This window comes from Cetorhinus maximus, chromosome 12 (assembly GCF_964194155.1).
Source record: "Cetorhinus maximus chromosome 12, sCetMax3.hap1.1, whole genome shotgun sequence".
Classification (NCBI taxonomy): Eukaryota; Metazoa; Chordata; class Chondrichthyes; order Lamniformes; family Cetorhinidae; genus Cetorhinus; species Cetorhinus maximus.
Genome location: NC_135890.1, coordinates 43,921,261 through 43,940,314, shown reverse-complemented (window position 1 = coordinate 43,940,314; position 19,054 = coordinate 43,921,261). Strand labels below are relative to the sequence as shown.

The 19,054-nt window shown below is 42.2% G+C and overlaps 1 protein-coding gene across 4 annotated transcripts in view; it reads left to right on the top strand.

The window, feature by feature from the left end:
• lrrk2 (leucine-rich repeat kinase 2) overlaps positions 1 to 19,054 on the top strand; it is a 210,058-nt gene that overhangs the window by 76,894 nt on the left and 114,110 nt on the right. For all 4 annotated transcript variants that reach the window (XM_078553512.1, XM_078553511.1, XM_078553513.1 and 1 more), the window contains 8 exons: positions 189 to 323; positions 666 to 797; positions 919 to 1,038; positions 2,422 to 2,531; positions 4,761 to 4,840; positions 4,980 to 5,086; positions 5,185 to 5,314; positions 9,340 to 9,464. In XM_078553512.1, the coding sequence (XP_078409638.1) occupies positions 189 to 323; positions 666 to 797; positions 919 to 1,038; positions 2,422 to 2,531; positions 4,761 to 4,840; positions 4,980 to 5,086; positions 5,185 to 5,314; positions 9,340 to 9,464 (939 nt within the window). The remainder of the gene's footprint in view (positions 1 to 188; positions 324 to 665; positions 798 to 918; positions 1,039 to 2,421; positions 2,532 to 4,760; positions 4,841 to 4,979; positions 5,087 to 5,184; positions 5,315 to 9,339; positions 9,465 to 19,054) is intronic.

The window sequence follows — 19,054 nt, the reverse complement described above, 5'->3', positions numbered from 1 at the left end:
GTCCTCTGAACATTTTTGTTTCTTCTCTCTAATGCTTCATCCTGGTCTCCAAACTGCAGTACCATTTAACCTGCCTGCAAAGACATTGGTCCTTACCTTTTGAGGTGATTTCATCTTTAATAGGTTCCTGGATTTTGTTCTCTGTTTACATTTTATGCCTTATCCATAATATTTGGTTTTGATTTAAGTTCCAGATGAGCAGGTCATTGAATTTGTAGAAGGGAAAGATCACTGGGTCATTTTAGAAGCCCTGAAAAACTTTAATGAACGTGAAGATATAGTACTCCATGGCCTGAGAGCTCTGCTCCCTTTGGCTGGTCCAAGTAAGTTGATTTGCTTAATAAATTCTCTTCAGAATCATTTATAAAATTGTTTAAAAAGTGATAATTTAAATTGTAATTAATGAGATAGATGAGTAAACAATATTCCTGCTTTGTTTTCAATAGCTGCTAATTTGAGCTATCTAGAGCTTGACACTTAACAATTGCAAAAGGAGGAAAGATGGGTTTAGCTTTATTGAATTATATCTGTCACTGGCTGTGAAGTGTGACATTGAGATGAATCTGTGACCAGTTACTTAAAGATGCATGCTCAAACAATTATGGGAAGGGAAGTGAGAATTTGCTTTCCTACATGCAAAGTTAAACATAGATTTTTATTTTCAGCAAATAATGTGGAAATTCTGATGTCTGGAAATGAAAAATGTTACAGTCTGGTAACTGGTGCAATGAAGAGATTCCCTGACAGTGAGGCAATTCATGAAATTGGTTGCTGTTTACTTCAGAGGTTTACACTCAGTAAGTCTAATTTTTTTATTAACATTGAACTGTAGTTTGAGTTAAACCTCTCCATGTTGTAAAGTACTTTATTGAAGAAAAATTGAGAATTAATAAATTGAACTTAATTTTTGTTTTTCAGATTATTTTTACAACATTTTGCTCCTGAATGGAGTGCATGAGGTTGTCATTAATGCAGTTCTAAAATATCCACAGAATGGTACACTACAGGCGGCAGCTCTCAACAGTTTGGCTCTTTTAAGTAAGCAGCATTCCAAAAATAAGTTAACTTAAAAATAAGATTTGTAAGAATTCAGTCAAAACTTTCACAGCTGTGGGGTACAGCTTCTTGCATTAAAGATGCTCTTCATCTCATCTCACCAGAAGGTTTCAGTGCTAATGCTGACTTTCGGAGAGCCTCTAAAAATCATGAGGGCTCCTGCCTCCCTCACCCGCTGCACCTCTCCCCACCATTTCTCAACAACACATTACCCATTTGGAGACACCAGACCGTCACTTGATATTTTTATTAAGTAGAATGGCTGCAATTGGGACCTTGGCAAAGAGGCAGAAGAGGCCCTAGAACTCATGGCACCTGAAATAAAAGGAAAGTACTAAGGATGCTGGAAGTCTGAAATGAAAAGGGAACAGCTGGAAAGACTCAGCGGTCTGGCTGCTTCTGTGGAGAGAAAGAAACGGAGTTACTGTTTCGAGGTGTGAAGAGCCCTTCAGCTTGAAATGTTAGCTCTGTTTCACTTTCCACAGATGCTGCCTGACCTGTTGAGTTTTTAAAATTCATTTATGGGATGTGGGCTTCGCTAGCTGGGCAGCATTTATTGCCCACCCCTTGTTGCCCTTGAGAAGGTGGTGGTGAGCTGCCACCTTGAACAGCTGCAGCCCATGTGGTGTAGGTACACCCACAGTGCTGTTAGGAAGGGAGTTCCAGGATTTTGACCCAGTGACAGTGAAGGAACAGTGATATATTTCTAAGTCAGGATGGTGAGTTACTTGGGGGAAACTTCCAGATGGTGGATTTCCCATCTATCTGCCGGTCCTTCCTTTGCAAGCACTTCCTGTTTTAATTTTAATGTTGAATTCTCAATGTTGAAGCTCTAATGAAATAGCATGTGATTTAATTTACAGGGATGAATTAATTTTAAACAAGAGTGATTAGGAACAACTGTGTTTTAGATTAAATCCAAATTAATAGTGAAAAATTGAATATACTAGTTGTACTAAAATAAAATGTGAAAATAGTAAGTTTGGCAGCATCTGTAAAGAGAAAAATAAGATTAACATTTTGGATGAAGAACCCAGAATTTGTTTAGAGCCTGCCCCAGAAACATCAAATGCCTTTTGGTCTTTACAAATTCTCAGTGATCCGTTGATTCATATCATTTTCTGTTGTGTTCTTTTTCAACAGTAATCATATTGTCTATTCCTGTCAAATTGCTACACAAAAACTAATGATTTGGCACAACTTGACATCATCAGGCTATTTTTGACAATTTCTCCCTCTACAATGTGCAGTGTCATTTGCTATCATAGTACCACAATTTATAAGTGAAATCTCAGTTTCTGAGTGATGAATTGCTTACTGCAATAGATCCAGTAAAATTATAATATCTTCATGTCTCTTTATAAGCGGAAACAATATTTGTGAACAAGGACCTTGAAGGAAAAAAAGATGATCTCTGCTGGACGGAGGCTTGCTGTCAAGCTTTGGAATCATTCAAGGAGAACGCAAAGGTCCAGGTGAGGGATGTTACTGTTTTTGCACTTGAAATGTTTAATTTATGTACTCTTTTAAAAAAAATATTCTGTTATTTTAAATTTTAGGACATAAACCAATGTCATTGTTTTGCCTTGCTGACATTTATCATTAAGTAGTTCTGAATTTTTCTAAAGCTTTTAAATTCATTTGAAACATTGAAAACCTGCTGAAGAAATTGCCCCCACCACTCAAGTAGAGCCAGTTTGCTATGTCATATTGACTTGTTTTGATAAGTGCTCTGTGAAGCAGAGACTGCCATGTTGTTGAGAAAAATGACAAAAATGGCTTCCAGTAACTCAGCTGGGAAGTGTATTGAATGATGTGATATTGTTCCTGTTATGAACCTGTCAGGGACAGTTGACATTTTAAAGAGGAAGTCCAAACACCCAGCAATTAACTGACAGAACTATGCCACAAGATTTCACGTTTTTAAACAAGAACAAACTTTATTGTATATCAAAAATAATTAAACAAAATAAGCATTATTAACACTAGTTTACAACTACATATATTTTGAACTCGAACTTTTACTTTTTACTTGTATTTCCAACCTATAAGTTATATTCCTGAAATTAAAGTTATATTATAAAACATATAAACTATGAACTAGAGGCAACAGCCATGCAGACTAAGATGCAACCAGGCTTGATCCCTGCTCTTTTACAGCATCTACTGGTTGTCTGCTGGTGTATTCGTTGGCCTCAGTATTCTTGCCCAATGGAGGGGGAATAAACATCCAGAGTTCTCGTTTCTGAATACTATTCAGTGATTCCTGTTGTAAAGGAGTGTACTTATGGACATTGGTGAAGAAATTACCAGACCTGATTGTGATGGCTCTTGTCGTCAAATATTCACTGTTTAGGCACAGGCAGTGAATAATCTGTGATGGCAATGGAACTGAGTCAAGTATTAGATGAGAATGGGAGAAAAAAGTAGGATGTGAAACAATAGAGGAAAAAGTAGAAGTAGCGGCATACTTTCAGTCTGATGCATTCCACCTGGATGTGTGTATTGCCTCAAGGGAATGTGTATCCATTTCACTACTGTATCAAAAGTTTCAGTTTAGCTGTCCACTGATTCACCAAATCAGTCTTTAGCAAATTGTAATAAAACTGAAAAAGATTGACATCCTGTATGGCCCTAGATATTGCCTGTGGCACTTGATCTGAGTAAAGAGTTAATTTCTGTTCAACCTCTAGCTGATTTTAATTTGCTCAAACTACTTTCTAGGATACAAAAAAAGTGCATGAAGGAATATTTATGTTGTTTTGTTGTGCAGACCCATTATACTATGATAGGATGTATTCTTCTATGACTGTGGAAATGTAGGGTATATGATAAGAAAAATTGATTATTCATAAATTCCAAGTTTCTTCACAAGTGTGTATTTTATTATGTATCCGTAGATAAAACACATTTCTCTGTCCCCCAAAAACAATTGAAAGAGGAATTTGTGTGATGTATTTTAAGGATGTGGCTCTTATTAAAGTTACTCTTTCCCCTCCTGCGCAAAATACACATACACAATACAGATACACACTCACACTCATGGAAATTCTGGAGCCAAGCCTTCAAAAAATAAAGCAGTGACAAATCTTTGCTTTGGCTTTGAAATCCTAGCTTCACAATCATTTACGATTATGGATCTTCACTCACCGCTTCCAAATAGTGTCATAATTACACTGCTTGAGCCATTAATAGTTGTGCTAAACTGGTGCATCCTGTGACTGTTAGTTCAAACGAATGTGTTTAAGCACTAAAATGTACATTTCACAGATGATATCTATGGAGGATATGTATTCAAAGTTGGATAATTGTCAAAAAGTAACTCATAATTAGGCTCCCTAACCTGTTGCAGCTGTGAATGAACGGTTTATTTTATGTAAACTGCAGTTCCCATGCCTGTGTGTTATTGCACAACAGAGATGTTTGTTTTTCCAACTTGTCACTTAGTTTTTCCTCTTAGCATGGTATACAAAAGGATAGGTGATGATGTCACATTGGATTAGCAAAATTATAATTTTCAAAGATAGGTTAAAGGGGACACACCTGAAATAGGTGATTCAAAGAGGGTGAAAAGTTACTGACAGTTTTTGTTGGAGGGAAAATTGGTTGTGACAAGTTGCAAGTGCAAAATACTAGTTTATAAAACATGCAGAACAAAGACCTACATACAAGTGCTTACTTGCTGTGCAATATTCTTCTTTCAGGAAGCAGCTTGTTGGGCACTGTACAATCTACTTCTGTATAAGAATGATCTTCATACAAAGTTTGGAGATGAAGAAGCATGGTATTGACACCTAGTTTCTTTTAAGAAATGCTTACTTGTAACTTCAGTGTTTTTGTAACTGATGTGTGTTCTGAAAGGGTATTTTTTACTACTCAATTCTGATCGGAATGCATTAAAGTAATATCTTATTGTATTGCAGCTACCCAGTTCACAGACTGATGATGGCAGCCATGTTATTACATTCCAATTCAAAGGAAGTGTTTCAGGCAGCGGCAAATGCTCTAGCAACTTTGGCAGACAAAAGTGGTGAGTTAAAAATGAAGAAACATCCAATAAAATATTAAAGCAGCCAGATTTTTTTCTTAATAGCACTTTGTATCCTTTTGTTTGCTTTTGTTTAACAGTACCAGTAAGAAAGCTTCTGTTGGCAAAAGGGATACATATCAACATCCTAGACCTAATGAAAAAACATTCAGATTCTTGTGATGTCCTGGAAAGTGCCTGCAAGCTCCTTAATAAGCTATTCCTGGGAAGGTAAATGTTTACATTGGGTGGTTTTTCCAAGTGGCATAATAATGTTTCATGTTTTCTCCTTTTCTCCAGTTGACATCGCAGCATAGATTTAGCTGTGCAGTGCACAAATGTTGGGTCAACAGCGACCAGCTTTTTGAGTTCTATGTTGAAACTGGCCATGGGGATGCCAACGAGAGCTGGTATCTTTCTGTATGAAAACAGAAAATGCTGCATGTACTCAATAGGTCAGGCAGCATCTGTGGAGAGAAATAGAGATAATGTTTCAGGTCGATGGTCTTTCATCTGAACCTGTGTTACAAATATGAGGTTTTATAAGTTTGGTATGTTTTAGGACTGTCTCTCTAATTTAGGATAAAATGAAGGGGGTCATGTGACCTGTTCTGAAGTCTGCCTGACAACAGACCTGGGTGAGGGAGCTATTGTTTTGCTGGGAAGAAGGTGTAAGGTGTTCTTACCAAGAGACAATGCCAGCACAATCTGTGTTTACATTGCTTTAATTGCTAGACTTCAAAATACTAGGAAGGTGTTGAGAATGTCAAATTGTAAATGGTTATACTTTAAACTGTCAATTTAATTCCAAGATAGAATAGGGTTGTGGTCTGAAGAATAGTTAATTAGTATTTCTACGTGGTTACAAGGCCCATGTGATTCATGCTGCTATGGAAATGGGCTTTGAAAGGAGAAGGGTTTCTAAGATATCCCTGAAAACTCTCAGAAACAGGGGGGCTGAATTTTCCTCCCATTGGGGGCGAAGTTGAAGGGCCGGCACGCACAGGCACGCTTCTGATCGGTGCTCCCAATTGGGGCCGTGGCGCCATTTTATGTGGGCGGGCCACTAAGCCCCACCCAGCGTGACATCCACACAGAAGCGCTATGCGCTTCCTGTGCGGGTGGGGGGGCAGTCCCAAAATTGAGAGTGTGCTCTTTTGAGCATGCACATGAAAGAGCGCACTCATCTCCCTGAGGATAAGTGCAGACTCAGGGAGATCAGCTGTAAATGTATAAAACCTAAAAATAGAAAAATAAAATTTCCCTAACCTGTCCCCTCGTGACAATGTCAAATGAGTTGGGACATGTTCATAATTTTCACAAAAACTTTATTAAAGTTTTTTAAAACCTACATGAAACCTCATCCCGCCCGTGGATGAGGTTTCGTGCTTTTTCTAATTCCCGCCAGGGCTCCTGGCCTGCCCACCAACCTTAAGGTTGGACGGGCAGGTCCTTTAATTACTTAATTGACACTGTCAATGGCCTCAATTGGCCATTGACAGGTCGGCGGGCATGCAGCTGATTTTGCTGCGCCCTTGCCTACCTGAAATTTTAAATGGGGTGCGGTGACGTCGGAAGTTCCTTCCCCCGACGTCAGTGCGCGTCATTTTACACGTCGGCGAGTGGTCCCCGCCCCCGCTCGCCGATGCGTAAAATCCTGCCTGGGCAGTCTGCTTGGAACTGGGAGAGAGCGATTAGCTAGAGGCAGAATGTCTCTGTGGTTCACAGCGCAGGAATGAGGGTGGGAGTTCACAATTGGATTGATAAGACCAAATTCATGAGAATTTGAAACAAAACTGGAAGATTTGTCTAGCTTGCACTGGAGAGAGAATCTCCAGAGAAAAATCCTCATTGTGAAAGACAGTTCTGGGGTTAAAAGTTATCAAGCTGGTAATGAAAGTAAACCCTCTGAAGCTAAGAATTACTTTGGACTAGGTCTGGGAAAATTGAATTACTATTTTAGAGACAGTGTAAAGTATACCTATGAAGTGGGTTTCTTGGGCATGTTAAAAGTAAAAAGGGGAAATTTCTGTTCTGTGGCTAAACGTATAAATTACCAATCAAAGAAAATAGTGTTTAGTCAATAGTGCTTTTAGGCTGCTACAAACTTAAACATGTCTTAAAACATTAAATCTTGTCATGTCATCCTTTTGGCTCTCAATTAGAAAGTTGAGTTTGTTTTTTAAACTTATCTTCTCTACAGGGGCCATAACACCTCATGCAAGTTCATCAACCTGAAATATTAACTCTGTTTCTCTCCACGGATGCTGCCTGACCTGCTGAATATTTCCAGAATTTTCTGTTTTTAATTTCAGATTTCCAGCATCTGCAGTATTTTGCTTTTGTCTGGCACCTTTTTGTTCTTCCATTCTTCTCTAGGGGAATAACCTAAACTCAGATAGCAACATTGATGGAATAAAAACTCGATATGGTAAATAATCCTACCACTGCAAGATGCTGGATAATTGTACTTCATACTGAATTTTCAGTTTTTCTACCTATATTTGAAGTGTTCATGGGGCTTCTACAATACTCTGACTACAGGAAAATACACTTTTTTTTCCCAGCTCTAAGCTATGCAGCAACTGGAATATTGAGGGTTTAGTGTTTATTTTTCTTTTTCTTTGGTCAGCATATCATGCCTGTGCCTTAATGATACAACTAAGATCAGGAACATGCTGGTGATGAGGTTCACTTATTACCTCGGACTCTAAATTTAAGTAAACTTGTACACTGGCTGATATTTCTACAATGCGAAGTGATTATTTCACTAATGTTAGCTCCTTTGTAAAAATATTGCAAAATGTAGTGTTTCAGGAACTCCTTGTGGTAATCTCTTAGTTGTGAAAAATAAAATGATATCCGTTTTTGACTTCTGTGCTGCAAACGCAGTTAATTTAGAAATCTGTTGTGGTGCCTTATACCATCATAGTTTTAGTTTGCAATATTCCAAATTTAAAATCAGTTTCATAAGTGATATGCAGTAGAAAGTACATATACATATTTAATGTTGCCAAGAATATTCATCCCTGAAAGAGTTGGTGTAATTCACAGAACCTTGATTACCACCATGACATTTTATTAAACATGTCACTAACTTAAGGCATTGCATAATTATAATTTTTTCTATCTATAAATATTCTAAGATCTTGCCACTAACATGCACCATCATACTTTGTTAAAGATGCAAAATAATCAGAGTAAGAAAGCCAGCTACTTTGTCAGAGCTCTGTTGGCATTGGAGAAAGGCCATGACTTCACAACCAGCTGCCCATCAGGCAACCTGATTCAATCAGTCATCCTCCAGTTACCTCAGGATCTATTTACAGCAGTTAGACATTGTGACCTTACAGCTCCATCTTAGAATCAGTACTATACTATGGGTGGAATTTTACAGCCCCTCCCACCGGCAGGATTTTCCGGTCCCGCCGAAGTCAACGGAGTTTTGAACTGCTCACTGTGTTTTCCCCCGCCATGATGGGGCCATAAAATTCCGCCCTATGTATTATAATATAATTCTTAAAATTGCACATTCTTGCTATTAGCTATTTCACAGAAAATTTGTTAATGAAGATTTACTATGCTAACAAAAGTGGAATTTGGAAGACTTTTTTTAAAGTGTAGAACTTATTTTTTTAAATATTTGCGCTTACCAAGTTAGATTATCTTGTTAATGAAGATTTGAGTACTTTCTAATGTTTTGCATAGAGTGCTCAGTGCCAATAATTTCCAGGCCTGTTACAATTTATTCTCTTTGCAGAGTAAAGCACTTTTTGAACGTTGCCTCAGAAGTGTAGCCCCCAGAATCATAAGTCCAACTCCTATGACATCAGTGTGGATTTCTAAGCTTTAGACTCCTGCTGCTCTTGTGGGCTCTTTGAATGAAATTACAGATTTAGATCGGAAAGCATAGCTCATGTTTTGGTGCTATATGGATTGGAAACAGAGGCTGAAACAGTCCAAAGCCATTCTCGTTGGGTTCTCTCAGCAGCAAATGAGTGGAAGGTTGTATCCATGTAGTCTGTTTTGTATTCAAACCGAGATTCCAGATGTGAATGGATAGTGTACAAATATCTACAAATACTACTTTTGATACATTAAGTTGTACGGTAGTTTTAATAATGCAGAATTAATTTGGTTTTCTTCCTTGCAAACCTTTAATAAAGTAAAAGCAGAATTCAACAAATTGTGCTCCATTCTATATTTTGATGTTATACCATTAAGTATTGTGCTATTATCATTTCATGTATTTTCAGTACATTGAATCTGGATATTATGAGATTAACTTCAAGCAGAATAGTTGACACATTGAAGAGTAGTTTGCAGACTTCTTCAGTACAGCTTGAGGCCCTTCGAGTCATGTCACATATTATTTGCCCTGGTAAGTGAAAACAACTGATCCAGTGTGTGCATAATGAGTTAGTGTTTTTGTAATGGAAATAGTGATTTTTAAAAAAAATTATTAATTCATTAGCATTTTATACCCTAAGTCACACAATTGTTTCTTTAATCGTGTTGATGGACAGCTCTGACTTGAACAGCTATGGTTTGTTTAAGAACTGGGGAATTCTGGTGTCATTTTAGTTCTAACAGGAGATCTAAAATCTAGATGACCTGAGATTTGCATGATTCACATGTCATCACATTGTGACAAGTTTCATTTGCAAAGCTGTCACTTCAATTCTGGCAGTTTTAAAAATAGTATTTTAACTCCTTGTGATCTGATTTCAGTTCAATTATTTTAAATTATTTTGCTGTATTACTTGACTTCTATTAACCTATAATTATACCTGACCAATTCGTTTCGGTCTACATGCTTTTCTCAATTTGAGTGGCCCATTCTGCTTTTTGGAAAAGTGGCATCTCAGTGACCTATGGTTCGTTATAAACCAGAACTAGAGGGTAATTTAATCCTGGACATGCTATTTCACATATAACGTACATAAGCAGGCAGGTTCTGGATTAAAAACTGAAAATCTTGAAAATACTGAGCAGGTCATGCAACATCTCAAAAGAGAGTGACATAGGTCATCTACCTGAAATGTTAAGTCTTTCGTCAGAACAGGAAAAAGTTAGAAGTTTTAAGCAAATACAGTGGCAGGGAAAATGGGAAAAGGACAAAAGGGAAGGCCATTTATAGGGTGGAACGCAGAAGAGAATAAATGACAAAAGGGATAACAGTGTGGTGCAAAATGAGATGATAATGGGACAAGTTAAAGGAACAAGTGATGGATCTAAAGGAGGTGTAAATAGGAAAAGCACAATCATTGCTTTCCAAAATAAAAGGGTCAGGGGGTGGGTGGTAGGGGTAGAGGTTATGACCTGAAATTGTTGAACTCAGTGTTGAATCCAGAGTTTGTAAAAGTGCCTAATGAAAAGATAATGTGCTGTTCCTTAAGCTTGCGTTGAGCTTTATTGGAACAATGGAAGAGGTGAAAGACAAAGGTCAAAGAGGGAATGGATTGGAGAATTAAAATGATAGGTGATAAAGTTCAGAGTCACTATTATAGGCTGAATCGAGGTGTTCTGCAAGGTGGCCACCCAATCCGTTTTTACCCGGAAGAAGTGTTTGGGACCTTGGACGATGGGAAGGATGGAAGTAAAAGGGCAGGTGTTGCATTTCCTGCGCTTGCATGGAAAGGTGCCATGGGTTGATTGAGGAGTGGACAAGGGTGTCTTAGAAGGAACGGTCCTTTCAGAATGCTGAAAGGGAAGGAGAGGGGAAAATGTTTGGTGGTGTCATGCTGGATATTGCAGAAAGGCGGAGGATGACATTTTTTTATGTGGAGGCTGGTTGGATGGAAGATGCAAATAAATGGAACCTCATTGTGATTCTGAGAGGGAGGGGAAGGGGTGAAAGCAAAATTGCGAGAAATAGATCGGAGAAGCTCAACGGCCCTGTTAACTTGGGTTTGGGGGAATCCTCATTTGAGGAAAAAGAAAGGTGTATTGGAAGCTCTGGTATGAAAGGTGGCATTGCCAGAACACATGCAACAGCAAGTGAGAAACAGGAAGAACAGAATAGAGCGCTTTATTGGAAGCAAGGTGGGTGGAAGTAGCTGTGGGAGCCAGTGGGCTTCTGGTGGATATTGGTAAATATCTTATCCCCAGAAATGGAGACGGAGAAGTTGAAAAAAGGAATGGAAGACTCAGAGATGTACCATGTGAAGGTGAGGGAAGGATGGAAATTGAAAGCCGAGTGTATGAAACTTTCCAGTTCAGATGATATCAAGGAATGGTACCGGTAAAGTCATCAATATCTGAAAAATAGCTGAAGGGGGGACCTTGGTAGAACTGGAACAAAGAATGTTCCACATATCTCTCAAAAGGTAGGCATAGCTCGGACCCATATAGGGTTTCATAGTAATATTTATTTGGAAGAAGTGAGTGGAGTTAAAGAAGTTGTTGTTCAATATGAGAACTAGTTCAGGCAGAGGAAGGGTGATGATGGATGGGAACTGGTTGGGCCTCCATTCAAGGAAGAAGCAGAGCACTCAGGCTATCCTGGTGGGGGAATAGAGTTGTAGAGGGATTGGATGTCCATGGTGAAAAGGAGACAATTAGGGCCAGGAAAAGCAACGAAAGTGTGTGGACAAGGGGAAACAAATAGAGTCAAAGTAGAAAGACATCCATTCAGGTGGGCAACAGTAGGCTGAAATTATAGGTTTACCAGGGCAGTCTTATTGTGGCTCTTGGAAAGTAGGTAGAAGAGGACTGTGCAGAGTTGGGGGCTATAAGTTTGGAGGCTGTGGAGGTAACATTTCTAGAGGAGTTGAGTTGACAATCTTTAAAATAATGGCTTAATGCTTGCTGGTAAGGTAATGATCCAGAGAGAAGTAGGACGACGTGTCAGAGAGTTCTGACAAGATTTCCTTGTGGGCTTCTGAACCCTGCCATCAGGCTGAAATGTGGGTCAGAAGCCAACATTGTGCATTATGAGTGCAACAGGGGTCTCGCCCACCTGTTGGAGAACCAATGGAAACCTCAAGTCGCTTCTTTCTGGGATGTCTGACACAATTACCAGGCAATCAAGCTCTTATCTGGACCAGGCCTCCCACATAGTCAAGCCCACAACAGGGTGGAAATACCAGCCCTGAGAATTGCTGGCCAATTGGAGGTAGGCTAGAGTAAGTAAGGGGATGGAGAAATTGAGATGGCAGTTCTCAATGGAAAGATAAGAGAAGGTAAGAGACTGGAAGTTTTTGGATCATGAGACACTGAAAATTTCTTTTTTACAGTGAACACAAGACAAAGTGCTGGGGAAGCTCAAAACTGTAACATAATAATCCCTTGGTACAGTACTATTCTGGGCAGCCAAGGTAAAGTAATACACTGAGTGTTGTATATTGGTGAGGGCCTTTAGTTCATGTCAGCATTCCATCAAATACTGAAGGTGGAATTGTCCCTGAATTACACTAAGTGCAATAGCAAGCATGAAAAAAGATGTTTTTCCCACCTGCCACAATGGCGGGTTTTTGCGCCATATTGTCAGCTTCCCAGCAGGTCCCGCCTCATTAATAATGCATGCACGGGAAACATGTCGGTTCGCTGGCAGATGAACTCAGATTTGCCCGCCATGCCGTGACCTCAGGACTTCCTCGCTCCAGGCGCCATACTTAAAGCGCACCAGAGCACAGCCTAATTCGTGCTTTCGGACCAGTGGACTACTCCAGGCAACAGATGGCTCCAAAAGCAAAAAAGATGGCAGCCCCCCAAATTTAGTGATACCTCACTGGGTTGCCTGCTGGACACAGTGGAAGCCCTCTGCAAACTCCTCTATGTCTGCTTTGGCGAAGACCAGCCACCAAGGTCACCAACCCAGCATGGGTGGTGGCGGTGGTGGTGAGTGCCAATGCCCTTCAACAGAGGAAAGACGCCCAGTGCCGCAAGGGGATGAATGATCTCCTCTGTTCTGCCAGGGTAAGTCATTCCTTTTACCACTCTCAACTCTCACACTGGCAAACCTATTACACATCCACAGGGTTTGCACTCACTGCCAGCTCAAGGGACATCACCACTCTCTCTCTTGCAAGCACCCTCATCTTCCCTGTCCATCGTGTCCTCATGCCATCATGGCACCACTCACACTCCACCTATACCAGGCATCCTTCTCATCTGGCCTGGCAGGCATCTTGCTTACACACTCTCAGTTTGTCTTCATGCAGGATAAGCTAACCCACAACAAAAAGGAGATGTCCCACACTGGTGGAGGAATGTCCGACATCAAGGTCCTCACGGTCTTTGAAATTAGAGCCATCCAGCTGTCTGGTGAGAATGTGGACCATTCCTGCACAGATGGTGAGGTTAGTGGCACTCAACCAAGTGAGGATCCTGCATTGCAATATCCATCAGACAACCATACAACGTGTAATGTCTCCTGTTTCACAGTCCCCTGCCATGCACTAATTATCTCTTTTCTATTGCAGGCACATCTGGGAAGCAGCTGAGGGTGGCCATGAGCCAGGTCATTGACTCCAGCCCTGAACACACCTCGGACGAGGAATCCACAGACATATCAATGGAAGACCCATCACAGCGCTCACCCACACCTTCCACCAGCGCAGAGAGACACACCTCACTGGGACGTAGTTCTAGATCAGTGCACAATGCACTGTCTGATCTACAGCAGGCAGAGGCAGGGAAATCCATGGGTGCTTGCACTTGCAGAACAGCTGGAGGTCAGGAATCTGCTGAGCCTAAGGCAGATGACGAGCCTCTGGACTCAGTTCGACTTCAGTTGCTGGAGCTACAAAGACAAGTTCGGGAACATCAGGAGGGGCTGTCTGCGGCACTATTCAGATTGTAAACATGATGGAGAAGTCTGTGTGTCTTAGGCCTGAGGTGATAGCGCTGGCATGCCAACACTCCAAGATCAACAGTGGTAGGATGGCAGTCGGCATGGAGGCCTTGGTCCAGGACATTGGTCCTGTACTGCTACAGGAGCTGAACTCCATCGCTGAGGCACTTGCAGGCATCCATCACTGTCAACACGTGAGGGGGTGGGGCATCTCGAACTCATTCCAGCTGCCCCTTCCTCTCGAGTCAGCCAGGGGTTCCCAGGTACCCATAGGGAGCAGGATCAACAAGTGCACACCCCGGGCCATCCACCCAGGTGACTCTGGGATTGTCTGGCCCATTCAATTCCTCTCTTTCTGAGAGTCCCACATCTCTAGCTCCGCAGGCCAGGAAGGGTGCCACTTACGCAACGCAGCCCCCTGAAAGCAGACCAGGCTCCCTAGGCCTCAGTCCTCCAGAGGACACCCGCCAAGGGCATCACAGACAGGGTGTAACAGTCAGCAGGCTGCTTCCACCTCCACAGTGGATATGGGGAGAGCATGAGGAGGCAGGGTTAGGAAGGTTAGGAAGACGTTGTTGCACAGTGTGGGCACAGGTGTTAATCACTTGTACATAATGTTCACGATTGTAAGTAAACTCCCAAGAATGTGTCCTTGTCTGTGGCTCCTTTTTTATGATGAGCAGTGTTCGTGTCATTTAGGTGTGACACCTTAGTTCCTGCATAAGATGAAGACAAGTGTCTCAGTCCAGGGCCTCTTCCCTGTGCGGTGTGTAACCTTCAGAGCCAAGTGATTGTTCGGCTTCAGAGTCACTTGATACATCAGTGATGCATAAACCTCTATGTGGCTTGTCATTGCTGCCAGAATGTTGTGGGGAGGCATCACAGAGTTCTGAGATTTTCTCTGTGTGCTCTCAGCATCTTTGAGAGGTGGGGCTAACTCCCCCCCCCCCACCCCCGTCTCTTCATCTTTGTCTGGGGATGGTGTAGTCCTGAAGGGGACAGGCAATGAAGGTTGTCAAAAGATCAGCTGCTGTTAAAGTATCAGTGCTGCGCCTCCATGATATGACTTTGTTCACAGAGTGCAAGCGAGCTTCCCTCAACCAGACAGGAGTCAGACGTTCACAGACGCACCATGAAGATCTATGGAGTGTCCTCATTGCATGTCGTCATCATCATCCTCCTGGAATCTTGTGACTATTAGGGCCTCTGCTGTGTCTCCATGACAGTAGCCTGATCACAGAGGGTGTGCGCGCTGCCATTAGCCAGACAGATGTCAGATATTCACAGGTGCAATGTGACGATGTCAGGAGTGTCTTCGCTGCATGTCATCGTCATCATTGTTCATGAATCTGGTAACTATTAAGGCCTCACAGGCATGCCTGCCTCGCCTAGCCACTGTGATGGCCTCATTGCCAGCATCCTCGCCTTCCAGGACCTCATCACCTTCATCTCCTTTGACGTTGTCCTCATCGCAGCTCTTCCATTTCCTCCTCAACCAGGTCCATGCCCCATTGCAGCACCAGGTTGTTTAGCGTGCAAGCAAGCTACGATGATGCGTGACACCCTTTAGGGACCATACTGCAGTGCTCCACCAGACCTTTCGAGGCACCAGAACCTCATTTTTAAGATGCCAATCTTGTGCTTCACCAAAGTCCGGGTTGTGGCATGAGCCTCATTGTACCCTCTCTCTACTGCAGTCTGAGACAGCTGCACAGGCATCATCAACCATGCCCTGTGTGGGTAGCCTTGCCCTGAGGAGGCAACCCTGCAGCCACTGTGAACCCTGGAAGATGTCAGGGAACTGAGACCTGCTGAGGATGTAGGAGTTGTGGATGATCATGCGTAGACCTGCGTGATGCGTTTGTTGTTGTTCAGCTGGTCTGTGACCATCAGCGAGTGGAAGCCCTTGTGGTTCACATACGAGACTGGCTGTTGTCACGGAGATCTAAGTACCACGTGAGTGCAGTTGATGGTACTCTGCACCTTTGGAAAACCAGAGATTGCTGCAAACCCCAGCACTCCTGTTTCCTGGCTTGCCTGATTCTGGTCGAAATGCACAAATTTCTGTGCCTTTGCGAATATGGTGTCCATGACCTTCTGGATGCACTTTTGTATGGAGGCCTGCAAGATCCTGCACAGGTTACCTATGAAGCCCTGAAAGGAGCCACTGGCGTAAAAATTGAATGCCGCGGTCACTTTCACAGCCACTGGCAGTGGATGCCCTCCAAGTCCACGACATGTGCAGTCTTTGGCAACACTGGTTCTCGCTCATCTGCAGGAATGCCAAGTGCAGTCTGTAAACCCTGGGTCTAATGGGGTATCTACGAGCGACGGCTCGCTGTGGATCTTCAACTGCGTCCTGAGGAGGCCCTGCTGCTCCTTCATCGAGGATGGTGCTCCTCTCTGCTGAGCCACAAACATCATCATCTTTGTTCCATGTGAGCCATGAGGCATATAGCTAGATCACCAGGTTCCATGATCCTGATGTTCTCGCTGTGCAATATCAAAGAGAGAGATGTGAGGGTTAACATATGTCTCCTAAGGATCTCTCTTGGTTAGGTCTCCGGCCCCGGCTGCATCTCAAGGCCACTTCACACATGCTGGAGAGTGCTGGCCACCACTTGATGGCCAGTGTTTAGTGTGCTTCTTGGCAGTCCAAAACTCCACCCACCTCTCCACTTGACTGATTTGGCAGCAGCTTTGGCCAAGCGCTTCATGCTGTGCTCTCAGCTCAGGCATAGGCATTACCCTAACCTGCACTGTAAGGCTGCGCTGTTGGCTTGGACCAGGAGGGTTACTGGTCCAAATCTGAATAAATACATTGCAAGGAGGTCTGAGTGCCTCCATTAGAGACTACGCCATGGCCAGCTTTTGTCAGGGGATTATACAACTTGCCCAGTCGTCCAATTGTTCTGTAGCCCCGTAAGATTCAAATTAATTTGCAGTCTGCACCTAAAGGGTGAAAGGTTCTGAAGCATTTGATGGCACTTTTGTGCTTTTGCATTGCCTAACTGGGCAGGAATGCTTCAGAGGCCCGAGTCCAAGCATGTCAACAGAGCTGCTGCTGAACGGCCTCAGTTGTGGAAACATGCTCACTTTTGATAAGCTTTTCCAAGGGCGTGACTGCTTCCCTCACCCTCCTCCCTCATCCCTGGCACTTGCTTGAGTACTCCCATAAGTCTGTGCTGACTTGCCCCCACCCTGGCACCTCCCGCACTGGAGCCCTTGCCCTGGCATCGCACTGAAAGCCAGCTGGAAAAAGTGACTTGCCTATGCCCCCACCAAATGTGGGGTGCCTCTTCCTTTGATGTCCTATGGGTGATCCTTGTGAGCGCTGCACAAGATTGTGTGCACTCACCTCCGAGTTCCTCTTGAAGTTCAACTCGCCAAGTGCACGCCTTTAAAGGCAGTCGTAACTCACGCTGTTCTGAAGTCATGTCAGTGTGGGGGGATGATTCCGGTGTGCGGGGACAATAATATGCAAATGTATTAAAATAAAGTTCCGACGACGGGCGGTGGTAAGTGTGGCCCACCATTGACGGGGGAAGGGGACAATTGCGTCCTGGATTTACATCGCTGGGAAACATGACTAGGACCATCTCGCGATATTTTCTGTTCATGCCGCCAAACATGTCTGCTGCAGACGGAAGCGGGAAATTCCGGCTCGAGTCTGCAGTGAATTCATATAGCAGTGTTTTTAAAGGTGTGGCATAACTTTACGATGCTGATCACATTGTGATTTTTGCTTAGTACTGTGACCTGACATACATTTAACCTCAAAGATCTAAAAGGTTACCTAACAATGTGCTTTGCTAGGTCACAAGATTTGCCCTATATGCTTGAAAGATGCTTTAAATCTGGAATGATAAAATAGCTTGAATTGGCAACAATCCTTATTTAAACAATTAAAGACTACGAGCTAAATTAGGAATGAGATTGTGCTCAATATCAGATTAATTAAAATTTATTTTTGAAATGCTGCATTATTAAAAGTTCTTATCACTTTTCCATGGTTGCATGATTCAGAAAAATGGCGATCACAATTTTTAATTCATAGTCAATCAGTGTTTCTAGCCCAGTGACTAACTGTCAATGTCTACTTACATTCTGGCCCATGAATGGAAACTGCTGCAGTATTAACACCAAGAACAGCCTTCAAAACTCAGTCATTAACAAGGAGTAGTGCGTGGATCAATGTTCAGAGTAGAAAAGCTACCAATCTGTTTCTTTACATGTATGCAGTTAGAGAACCCTGTGAGTTGAGAGGATGACATTTTATTTTGGCAGTGCAATAAATTGTAATGATAAAACAGTCTTGACAAATGGTTCATTTGAGAACTTGTCCTTGAAAGAACTCTATAAATTCAAAAGATTAGTTTGTAAACAATGGAGAATGCCAGCAGACAGAGGGACCTTTTTTTGAATTGTCGTCATGCAACATTATATCAATTGGATCCTGTCTATTTTCTGGCCTTGAATTGCATATTTGTGTATTGCTGGTGACAGTACAATGTAGTAAACACCTGACATAATGTATTCTGTTAACAGTAAGGGTTCATTTGGATGATTATTGCTGGGGAGATGGTGGCATAGTGGTAATGCCACTGGATTAGTACTGCAGAGGCCCAGGCTAATGCTCTGGGGACGCAAGTTCAAATCCCATCATGGCAGCTGATGGAATTTAAATCTGAAATTGGAAGTTAGCCTTAGTAATTGTGCCCATGAAGGTATCATCGATTGTTATAAAAACCCAACTGGTTCACTAATGTCCTTTAGAGAGGGACAGATCTAATGCCCTTTAGGGAGGGACACCTGTCATCCTTACCTGTTCTGGCATACATATGACTCCTTAACTGCAGAGGGCTCTTAACTGCCCTCTGAAATGGCCTAGCAAGTCTCTCAGTTGCAAGAGTAATTAGAGATGGGCAACAAATTTTAAAAATAAAAGTTTTTCACTTTGAACTCTAGCTATGTACAGAGAGAATGGGGAAAATATGGTTAATATTGTGAACAAAACCCATTTAGCTAAATAAAAGGACATTTCTAAAATTATGAATGGAAAGGGTAGCTGTGGTCAGTAGGTGCTGTGGAACTAGATTTTGTCATTATTCTGAAATATTAGAGACCTGGTGGTTTTGTGACATTGGTTGGGTTAAAGCTGAAAAAAAATTGAA